This window comes from Manacus candei, unplaced genomic scaffold (genome assembly GCF_025592945.1).
Source record: "Manacus candei isolate 608988 ecotype Guabito, Panama unplaced genomic scaffold, ASM2559294v1 h1tg000033l, whole genome shotgun sequence".
NCBI lineage: Eukaryota > Metazoa > Chordata > Aves > Passeriformes > Pipridae > Manacus > Manacus candei.
In genome coordinates, this window is record NW_026138081.1 from 6,914,269 (window position 1) to 6,926,131 (window position 11,863).

At 35.5% G+C, this 11,863-nt stretch overlaps 1 protein-coding gene across 2 annotated transcripts in view; it reads left to right on the forward strand.

Annotated features, from left to right (window-relative positions):
• The window catches only part of RBM25 (RNA binding motif protein 25), a 32,911-nt gene extending 24,100 nt beyond the window's left edge, over positions 1 to 8,811 (forward strand). For both annotated transcript variants that reach the window (XM_051791548.1, XM_051791549.1), the window contains 8 exons: positions 273 to 362; positions 1,750 to 1,823; positions 2,529 to 2,679; positions 3,029 to 3,353; positions 4,236 to 4,510; positions 4,961 to 5,059; positions 6,348 to 6,395; positions 7,449 to 8,811. In XM_051791548.1, the coding sequence (XP_051647508.1) occupies positions 273 to 362; positions 1,750 to 1,823; positions 2,529 to 2,679; positions 3,029 to 3,353; positions 4,236 to 4,510; positions 4,961 to 5,059; positions 6,348 to 6,395; positions 7,449 to 7,541 (1,155 nt within the window). In that variant the 3' untranslated portion in view covers positions 7,542 to 8,811. The remainder of the gene's footprint in view (positions 1 to 272; positions 363 to 1,749; positions 1,824 to 2,528; positions 2,680 to 3,028; positions 3,354 to 4,235; positions 4,511 to 4,960; positions 5,060 to 6,347; positions 6,396 to 7,448) is intronic.
• The last annotated feature ends 3,052 nt before the right edge of the window (positions 8,812 to 11,863 follow it).

The window sequence follows — 11,863 nt, forward strand, 5'->3', positions numbered from 1 at the left end:
TAATGTTTCTGAGAGTTGATATTAAGTCTACTATAAAACACATAGTTCCTTCTCCTAAAAAAGCTTTTGATCTTTGAGTACGTGAATTGGGGCAGAATATGTAAGTCACTGTCAAAATAACTTTTGACTTCTTATTCTGATGTTTTAAAATAAAATTTTGCAAATTCTTTACAATGCAGTTGTTTTAAACAACAATCCAGACTAACTCTGAAGTAGTACTACTGTTCTTAATGTTCTTGAGATTTGAGTGTGTGTATTTCCTTCTGTTGTAGCGTCTTAAAAACTGGGAAATCAGAGAACGAAAAAAAAGTCGAGAATATGAAAAAGAGGCTGAAAGGGAAGAAGAAAGACGAAGGGAAATGGTAAGGTTCATAGTTTTATATATCATTTTTCCTGCTTTGTTTTCTTGGTCTCATTTAGAATGGAACATTGTACTACTGTTTATCAACAGTAGTAGAACTCTCATTTTGTGAGAAGACCATGTGTGTTTCTATACAAAAACCCCACACTTAATAGACTTGAAACAGAAGATGTCTAATAAGTGTGAGTACTATTTAGAGTCTGGAAACAAAGCCTAGTGGCTTGGTCTTGTGAAGGCAGGAGTGAGAAGTGGGCAGCTGCAAAATACGGTGGTCTGATCATCATGAACTATTACATCAGTAACTTGTATTTGCATCAGATTTGTGGCAAAACTTACTGTATGTTTTCCATCATGCAGGTGGGACTAGGCCTGGTTTTTAATTTCCAACCTGGTTATGTGCCCAAACATTCTTTCTGTGAGATATGATTTTAAGTTATAGGGGTGTTGTTTCCCTTCATAATTTTCCCAGAGGAGGAGAGGAGATATTGAGAGAGTTCTAAGTAGACGATGGGTTAGGAATTGCTTCAAAGCCAAATATGTAAAGAAACATGCAGGGGTGAGGGGATTATAAAATACACTGTTTCATGTGGAATCTGAGTTTTCCTTCTAAATGCATAAGGGGGAAAAATGTTTGAGAATGACTCAAGGATATTTTCTATTCATAATCCTCCTGGATGCTGGCTATGGATGGCAGCTGTAGAAAGCAGTATGAAATTCTGTACTGAATTTACAACCATAATCGTAATTGGTTTCTCAAAGTCATCAGCATAGCAATATCTTACTGTTGGTTTAAAGATATTGCTTAGATACAGGTTAGAATGTCCTAATTTAGATTTCTCTTTTGATATGATCAGAGGGAGAAAAAATGTCTCCTCTCTATGCCCCTTGCCCTCTTCAATTTTAGGCCTGTACATTATAATAATGCCACGTGGTTTGGATTAGGAACAGGAGAGTGCTTATTCTAGAAGCAGCCATCTGATTTGTTTCTGTGCATAACTAAATCTTTTTTAAAAAGCTCTTGAAACACAGCAGTACTGATAAAATACACTTAAGATGCCATTAGAAAATACCTAGTACTTGATTTATGGATTTGGAGAACAGGAACTTTTTATCCTCTTCATCTGTAATGAAAAAAAACAAACCAACAAACCAACAAAAAAACACATGTGTGTATGTATATGTGTGTATGCATATATATGCATATCAGTGACACAATCCTAGTGAACCTGATGGAGGCAATTCTAAAACTTTTCCATTTTCTCTTTGAAAAACTCTGTATTTTTAGTTAAGTGCAGTAGATCTACAATTAACTTACTAATAATATTACTAAATTTTAAATTCTTGGAAAGGAAACCAGAAATCATTACTTAAGTTTCAATTCCTTGCAGACAAAGGAAGCTAAACGGTTAAAAGAATTCTTAGAAGATTATGATGATGACAGAGATGATCCAAAGTACTACAGGTATGTCTTTGTATTGATTCCTAACAATTAAGTCTTCATTGTTCATTTCAACATAATTGTGGGGTTTGTTGGCAGAGGCTTATGGAGTTTATATTTAACTGATTATGTGGCACTGTAAGGGTTATAATGATCTAAATTTTTTCAGTGTCACTTGACAGAAGGAAAAGGGAAACTCCTTACTGCTACTTGTTAATGCTTGGGAGTAGCTGTTCATTCCTATCACTTAAGTTGTGGGTGAGGCAGGGTAGAGGTCAGTGAAATGTCAAAATAAGGTGGTGGGGGCAGGGAGAAGGGAACAAGCATGCCTCTAAATAATTCACTATAAGGAAGCTGTAAATAGTATGAAGAACAAGCTTGTTAATGGTAAAGCATTGAAAACATCCTCCAGCATGTGACTAACATTTGCATTAAACTAATTTAGCAGAAGTGGTTCTTGTCAAAAACCTATAAAATAATTTGATTCTTTCTCTAAAAAGATCAGCAGCCACATTCTACATCTGTTTGATGTGATGGAGTAGGTTCAGTATAGTAAGGTTGATACCTGGTATCTTATATTTTTCTGTTACAAAAATAGAGGACACCAGTGCTCTTATGAATCTTATTTTCATTTAGTGGAAGATACATCTGTATGAAGTTTTTCTTGTATTGTGGTACAAGGTTCTCATTGAAATGTTCTTTGAAGTACAAAATGTGTATCTCTTGTAGGGGTAGTGCTCTTCAGAAGAGGCTACGAGACAGGGAGAAAGAGATGGAAGCAGATGAACGGGATAGGAAAAGGGAAAAGGAAGAATTAGAAGAAATTAGGCAGCGTCTTCTGGCAGAAGGACACCCAGATCCAGATGCAGAACTCCAGAGGGTGAGTAGCTGTTGGTCTGATAGGAAAAAAAGAGTCCTTGGTATTCTGGTTGCATTGAGCAAAATTGTGTAAGCGATCTGATATTTACTATTTCCTCTGTTCACTTTTTCTTAAAAAGAAGCCTTGATGAGCAGTAAGAACAATGAAAAAAAAAAACAAACCACAGATTAACATCCAGATTGGATGGAGTTGGAAAACAAATCTGAATTAATCACTATTTCTTATAATAACACCAGTAGTTGCATGTATTTCTTGACTAACAGTCTTCTAAAGAGGTGGATCTTTAGATTCTTTTCAAACAGTGCTGGTTTTGAGAGAGCTATTTTGCTGATTGTTTCTTTCATTGTAGATGGAGCAGGAAGCTGAGCGGCGCAGGCAGCCACAAATTAAACAAGAGCCAGAGTCTGAGGAGGAAGAGGAAGACAAGGCAGAAAAAGAGGAAAAGAGAGAAGAGCCAGAGGAAGAGGAGGAGGAGCCTGAACAAAAGCCCTGCCTTAAACCAACATTACGACCCATCAGTTCTGCTCCATCTGTTTCTTCTGCTAGTGGAAATGCAACCCCTAACACACCTGGTGATGAATCTCCCTGTGGCATTATTATCCCTCATGAAAATTCACCTGAACAACAGCAGCTGGAGGAGCATCGGCCCAAAATAGGACTTAGCCTCAAACTGGGCAAGTTTACATTTTATTTCAATCTTTCATATGGGATCAAAGTGAAAAAAAAAGCCAAGCTGAGTAACCACATGGCTTTCCAAATGTTTTGATGTGCTTAAAATTTTTAGGAATGTTCTGAGCTGGGATTGGTTATTTTCACATGCTTTTTCACCTTAATATATCTATAAATATCTCTTTTAAAACTCATTGCTTCTTTTCATTGGTGTAAGTATATGTTAAATTTAAGACCTAGATAGTTCTTATATTTACTTAAAAAGGCCCTTTTAAAGAAAAATAAAATTAGATTTTTTTTTCTTCCTCTTAGAGTATCACAATGAATGGATGACAACTGTGAGTGGAACTTGAGCATATAGTTCCTTAGTACTTTAGCAATTTCTGGGTTTTCTAAAAAATTTAGTTCTGAGCAGCAGAACTAAAGATATTTGTATTCTAGAAGGTTTGTGATTTATTATTTACTATTTCAATTATACGAGGCTGCAGTTTGAGCTCACACTGTGTTAGATCTTCAATGAAGAGAGGCTCTATGGTATTAGACTGATTAGCGCTTTTCCTACAGCAGGATTCATTGCAGCCTTTCACTTTTGTACTCTGCTTCTGCTAAGGTTGGAACTCGGCTTTAGCCTTCCTTTCACTTAGAGTGCTAATTAGTTTCAGGGTAGAGAAAAAGATCCTATTTTTCAAAAATCTTGAACAAACTCCATCTGAGATTTTTACCTCTTTTGCCACTTTTATAACAGAGTTTGAGAGATTAAAAGCCGATGCCAGGCATTCACAGGCATTTATATAACATACAAACCAACATTCCTCAAGAAATGTGTGAAGAGCAAACTAGTTTCAGTTGAAGTTCATGAATATGTTATTCTGTCTTTTGGGTTCTAGGTGCCTGCAATAGTCCTAATCAGCCCAATGCTGTAAAAAGGAAGAAGCTTGCTGTGGATAGTGTTTTCAATAAATTTGATGATGAAGACAGTGATGATGTGCCCCGCAAAAGGAAACTTGTCCCCCTGGATTATGGAGATGAAGATAAAAGCAATATCAAAGGCAGTGTCAATACAGAAGAAAAACGCAAACATATTAAGAGTCTCATTGAGAAGATTCCCACAGCAAAACCAGAGCTCTTTGCTTATCCTCTTGATTGGTCAATTGTGGATTCAGTAAGTTGATTTCATTTAACCATTTACAAAAAGGCTTAATTTTTCCAAACCTTTAAATTGAATAGAAAAACAGTGTTACTGGGACCCCGGTGGATTGGAGCATTACCATCAAATGGAGTCAAACTTGAGTCCTCTATTTCTTGTTCATATATAATCCTTATTCTGAAGTATGCCTGCTTATTTTTGTTTGGTCTCTTTTGAATCGCTGCTACATATTGTCTAGCAGTTTTATGGAAGAGGGAAAAAACTTGTCCTGTAAAAACATGTTTGAGTGGATGTCCGAAATACTTGCAGATGCCAAATCTCTGAGGGTTGTCTCACTGACAGCAGCAATATGTATCTTTTGCTAAATAGTTGTTTGAGTCTTCTAACTGCCTATCTGGCAGTTGTTACAAGACAGTGAAGTTTAAGGTAATTATTCATTTTGAGTTTGTGTTTTTCTTTTTCCAGACATTAATGGAACGTCGAATTAGACCATGGATCAACAAAAAAATAATAGAATATATTGGTGAAGAAGAAGCCACGCTAGTTGACTTTGTTTGTTCTAAGGTTAGTATCTTCTGCTTCCTTTGTGAAGTCTGGGGTTTGCTCCCTATTTAAACTGCACCAGTGACTGCTGTACCTGTGTTTGGAGGCAGTTTGTTCTTAGCTTCACAGTAATCTGTGATATTGGTCAGCAGAGACAGTGAACTTGGAATCAGTACCCTGATGTTTTACAATTTAACCTCTGTTAGTGCTTATGCACAATATGTACATGTTAGATGCTATGTTAGATAAACATGGAACTAGAGAAAGAAATAACCAGTTGTCAAGAACAGCTGTTATAACTGATAGTTTTACTATTAGATTTCAGACTTAATATCTCACTTGCCAGTAACATTTTTTAACTTAGAAATAGGCTTTGTGTGAATGTAGGGGGAAAAGAGCTAGTAGTTTGATTTTTACATATGTTTCTGGATTAACTAGATGAATTTCTTAAAAAGTTGTTCCTTTAGTAGTAAGCAAATACTAAGGTTTTAGAGTTAGCATTAGAAATCATTCTAACGCTAATCATTTTAACCATTTGCATGACTTGTTGCAACTAAAGTCTGTGGAGCTTCTTCCATCAAATTACAAACTGAATTCTTACAACTTGCCTTTTGAGTTGTCTCTCAGGACAACTCTATGGCTTTTTATTAGGGAATTTGAAAACTGTTCAGGTTCATGGTACTCATGTTCATAATGGCTTGTCTCGGTTTATCTTTTAGGGCTACTCTGTGAGAAGCAAAGCAAGTGTGATGGTTTTGTGATACAGTTGATTAGTACAAAGTGAAAAGCAGAAGTTGAATATTTGCCATGCTTATATTAGATATATGTGTATATATGTATATATATATAAATAAATGAAATTTTATAGTATTGAAAGACAACTTATTTGGTTCTGAAAAAGATTTTAAATACTTAGCTGGATTTTGCATCTACCTGTTATGAGGATTGATACAGGGAGAATTTTACCTTTACCTTCCATTACGAATTTATTGTTGAAAGAAAGGGGAGCTTCTTCCTTGAATTAAGAAAGCTTAGTTGGAGATACAAAAATAGCCAGCAAATACCTGTGAATCTCAGGAGCTTCCTGAAACTTGTTCTTTAGTAATCGACCATAAACTTGCACTCACTATGATGGACTCTGATGCAGTTTAATACTAATTTTTGCCTTGGCTAATACTGGGACCTAATGAACTGCAAATACTTAGCGCATGTGCATAACAGTCAGAATCCAGACATAACTGGATTTTGTCCAAATATGTTTATAGGGTTTATTCTAAGTTTTCAGTCTAAAAACATTTGTTTCTTTCAGGTTATGGCTCACAGCTCACCACAGAGCATACTGGATGATGTTGCCATGGTAAGCAGAAATTGTGTAACTGATATGCCTTCTACATTTTACTGAAGCTAATAGTCAGTTATACAAAATGGCAGGAGTGCATAACTGAAATACTTGGTGTTCATAGAACATGGACAGAAAACACACATTAGATATGAAAGCTGTTTTGATTAAAAAGATCGTGCTAGTGCAGGCATTATTTTGTGGTTACAGCACCTAGGTACAAACTACTGACCCCTGTTCAGAATTTCTCAGTATTCGGAAACATAGAACAAAAATTTTGTCCCAAAGATGTAAGAATCAATAATAACAGACCTGTACCAGAAATCCCACTTCTTCCTCCTTCTCATTCTTGTAACTAGATTTTTATTAGTGGTTTAGTGGGTCTTTTACTAATTAATGAGCAAAAGAGAGGATTTTCTCTAGAAGAGTAAAAGCTCTTTTTTGCCTGGTGTTGGAAAAGAGAAACTTTATGAAATAGTGCTACTGTTTCACCATATTTTATACACTGACAGGTGAATAAAAACTAATTGTCCACTCTTTTTTGGTAGGAGCCACATGCAAAGTAGAAGTTAGTAGATGGTTCTTGGTGTGACTAGTGAGGGACCTGAGGAACTTCCCAAGCGATGTTATGCATGCTAAAAGTTTGTATGGATTCAAGAAGAGCCTGAATAATGAGTTCAGAAAGAGAAATTCATTGAGAGTTTACTTAATAAATATCCAAGGAAGTTCCAAGCTGAAAATGAGCAGAAACTAGCAGATAATTAAGGGAAAATACCGCATGTCAATGTGTTGTTCTTATATTCTTTCCAAGCCCGCCATTTCTATGCCTCTTCCCAAACCACTTTTGGAGACTAGTTTACTGATACTTTTATCTCTTAGTGCTCAACAGCTGTATTATACAAGTATATAATTAGTGATAAATGCAGGACAGAAGTTTTGTTCAGTCCCTCCCTCAAAGACTTAACTTGTATTATGTTACCTCCACTTTGTAGTGCTGATGTATCTACAATTAGTCTTTATAAGTGGAATGCCTAACCTAAAAGTAATCTATAAAATGTGTATTTCCTACAGGTACTAGATGAAGAAGCTGAAGTTTTCATAGTCAAAATGTGGAGGTTGTTGATATACGAGACAGAAGCAAAGAAGATTGGCCTAGTGAAATAAAGCACTCTCCTTGCTTCTAGGGCTCCATTTCAGTTTTAGGCTTTTTTTTCCCGATCATTCAAAGACTCTGAATTTTCTCTGTTCTCAGAGACTTGAGACCTGTATTTTTTTATGTAGAAAATGTGAATTTTTTTTGTCCTCTGCTCTGAGGCCTCTTTCACCTTCACAATTAGTTATCTGAATCCTGCATTTGGTTCTCTTTATAATACACAAGGTACAATTACCAGTATGTTTTATAAGCTGCAGCTACTGTACATGCTCTTTGGTAATTTTGTTATGTTACTCTTATTCTTGTAAATATTAAGAAAAAAATTCCCCTGTTTTGCAAAACATTTGCACTTAATGTGGAACTATATCACTGATAGGTGAAGACAAAGGATTTTACTGCAAGTGCTTTTTGGGGGGGCATACTTTCCCTCTTTTTATTTAAAAATCATCAAAATAAGATTTAAAAATAAGTGGCTTGAGCTGTTTTCACAGAACAGCTTTGTGTGTTCATGTGGATTCTTCATCTGACTCTGGAAAAGGAGTTCCTTCAGATTTTTCATTCTGATGTGAACCAGTGGTAGTCTTGGTACATTGTTCCCCATTTAGAATTACTAGTGAAGCTGGGAAGTTAAATCTCTTGCAGATGCTCTGCTTCTTTCCCAGAAAGTGCAAATGGCAGGAAGTTTTTTATTTGCTCAGTTAAAACAAGAGTAGGACCTCAGTAAGTGCTATCTAATGACTTTTTTTTTTTTTTTTTTTTAACCTAGGACATCATCTCAATTTCATTTTAGTCCTTACCTACTATCCCCTCTGTCTCCAGAATAATCAGATTACTTTTTTTAAAACAAATTATTTTTAAAAACATTTTTAGTTCATAGAAACAAAACAAAAAACCTTGTTTCAATGTAACTGTCTCAAAGAAAACTTAACTGTAAGTTTTCAAACAAAGCTGAAATCTTGTTTTTATCCATACTGTTAAACTAGCCCTGAATTTTGTTTTCTACTGTACGCAGTCTATTGTCCACAAAAAGAGGGTAATATTTTCCTGCCTTGTTTGTATGGGTTTTTTTATAAATAGTCTGATATGGTATAAATGATGACATGTACTGTAAACTGCATTTTTTTATCTCATACCTGGGTAAGAAGTCAAATCGATAATATGCTGTGAGCGGTTTTGATTGCAGGAGGACTGTATTCCAGGGAGCAAACTGTCTCAAAAATATTTTTAATTTTTAAAACACAGTTCTTAATAGCAAACAAATAAAGTAAAGGTGTTCCAGTATCTCTATATTGTATTTAACTGAAGGATGCAGGCTGACCTGTTCAGAAAAGATAACTGTGACCTTGAGTTACTAGTTCTTTGTATCTGGAGAGGACACTTGAAAACACTGTTCTTAAAAAATGGGATCGTGTAAAGGTTCCACCATGTAAATATTTCAGATATTAAAAATGTATATATTTGATTCAAGGGCTGATATTCTTTTGGAGTCTTGTGCAGCATGCAATTATATTTAATACTGCTTACTGAATCAACAACTGTTCCCACGTGAGGGGTGGGGTTTTTTTAAAACTACCTCCTGCTTTTTATTAGGTGACAAGAAGCCTGCAAATTTAGATGTGATCCCGATATGTTCTTTCTCATCCCTATGATACTACACAGCACAAAATGGTCTTTTTTAACTTGAAGTGTAATGCTCTGTTACTTTTATGTTTTGCTTGAGTTTGCATGAGAATGTTTTGTTTTACATGCTTATATGCTGCAATCTTCCTATTTTTTCTGCAACTTGATGTAACCCCAAGAAATCACTTCCCCATTCTCCTCATACAGTTTTACATCAGCATTTACCAGAAATTTTTCAGATTCTGAATAAATTCAAAACTTGCTCTGTAGTAAATACAGAGAAGAGGGAGAGTGAATTTCACGAGTGCCTTTTGACCTGGTTAACGGCATTCTCTCTCTCAGTAGTAGTAGTAAAATAATACAAATGTGACAAATGCATTGTGATGCCACTATGTGACAGATTGCCCAATGTCCTTATTGAGATTCTTCCGTGAAAGCTCAAGTTGTGAAACTTCAGTTTATTTTATTTCTGCCCTAAAGCTGTATGTGTACTGGACATAAGATTGTACTCTTCCTAAGGAGACTGAAGGTGCCTGGGTGAGAAAAAACATCTAGAATTTAAGCTGGAGTGTTAAATAGCTAAGTAAATAAGTATATAGAATCATTGTGACATCTTGAAAAAATTAATTTTGTGGACGTTGAGGTTTCCTTCAGTAGTGGAAGAAGGAAGGAGTGTTCATTATAGCATCTCTCACTTGGCTTATGCAAGTACTTCAGCAAATTTTCTTCTTTCAGAATGCAAGTATGAAGTCACTTCTATTTTTACCTCTTACTCAAATTATTATGTCTCAGTGATGATATATTTTGTGTTTGTGATGCTGGGGAGTAGAATACAAATTATGTACTGCTGAGGTTCTTAATATAGAAAGTAACTTCTGTTTGTTAAGTTTTTTTTTTTGAAATGCAGTAACAGAATTATTTCAAGATAAATCAGAATTATCTCAAGATAAATTTGGAAAATCTGAGGTAGAAAAAGCCTTTTTTGCCAATATTACAACACTTTCTGAATATATGATTTAATATCCACTAAATGTATTGTGTTAGTGAATGCACAGATCAAGAGTATGCTCAGAATGAGCTACGTTAGGAAACTGCAAGTTGCCACTGGATATTCAGTGCATCATGCCACAGTGTGATCCATTCTGTGATGGAAAATGACTTCAAAACTTCCACATACTGTGCAGTGAAGAAATACCAGTATTTACGCAACAGAACTGGATATATTAGTTGTTGATTTGGACTTTACTGTAGAGTAAGGCTTTGCACCTTGACATAACACATGCCTTTATTCTCCTGATAATCATTCTGTATAACTGCCATTCAGTGCTGTTTGGAATATGTGAGTACAAAATATTAAATACCATTTTTGTCCATTAATATGCACTGAAAAGAAATGGGAAACAAGGAACAAGTAAGATGCATTACCAAAAATGACACATTTTTATATTACCTTTAAGCTGGTAAGAGACTTTTTTTTCTTAGAATATTTAACCTGGTCACATACCCATTTGGTCTTTCTAATCTTGGCTGTTTCCTTCCTCCATTCTCTTTAAGCAGGAACCTGTGCTAAAAATAACCATCTAACTAGTTGATCATAGCTCTAAATGTGGGCAGGGGGAAGGCCCTAAACAGAGTTGAGTTTCTTACTGCATTCCTGTATCTTACTACTAATGCTTTCCTATTACTGAAAGGGAAGCATTAGACCTTTCATGCCTTTATTAAACTGGGTTGCTTGATAGCTGCTTGCAGGAGTAGTATTTTGGAAAGTGGATACACCTGAAACTGGAAGCTGTTGGGTTTTATATTACAATTCGGTCACACTTTTTCCTATTCTATACATTATCCTGTGTAGGAACATTGGATGCAGACTTACACTGCTCACACTGCATGACTGTGCACTAATTTGTAAGGTATTGTAACAGAAAATAGTCTGGTGGAGCTGCATGCCCACATTTGGTTGGTTGAGGTTTGGGATTTTTTTTTTCTCCTTTTAAATTACAAGTAGTGTTATTTGGTTAATGGTTAGACATCACTTTCAGTCTAAAAATGGCTTCTTTTAAATGCATTTCATATGCATAGGATCTACTGAAAGTTGACACTTGTGTTGCAATGCTTACATCAAACCTTTTAGGTGCAATCGTTCTATGCCACTTCAATTTACCATGGATCTTCCTGTAGTGTAGTCAAATACTGAAATACAGCATTGTTTTAAACATGCAGAATTACGTAGTCCCTCAGAGATTTCACATTTTTTATATTCAGAATGATTACATTTATCATAGCACTTACTATATGTTAATAACCCACTAATTACGCACTTAAAAGGGAGCTGTGGATTACGCTCCAAATATGGACAGCAAGGTAAGTGTCAAGTTTGAAATTGACTTTGTTTCTTCCACAAACAAGTCACAGGTCTCCTTAGAGGCTTCTTGAAAAGATACCATGTTTACTTTTAATGTTTGTATTTTGAAATATAAATATCACTTCAAGTTATTTTCATAATGCTTTCTTGCGGGACCATTTTAAAACAGAGTTACTAGCATATATATGGCCTGAATTCTAAACAACTGAGAAGTGTATTTTCTCATAATACCCCTCTCTTTGTTTGGTACCAGGTTAAACAGGAGAAATTAGATTTCCTTTGCGAGACTCCTCTGGCTGGCGTTTCAAAGTGTGCTCTCTCTCCATGCCCAGCCAGCCTCTCATCACCGGT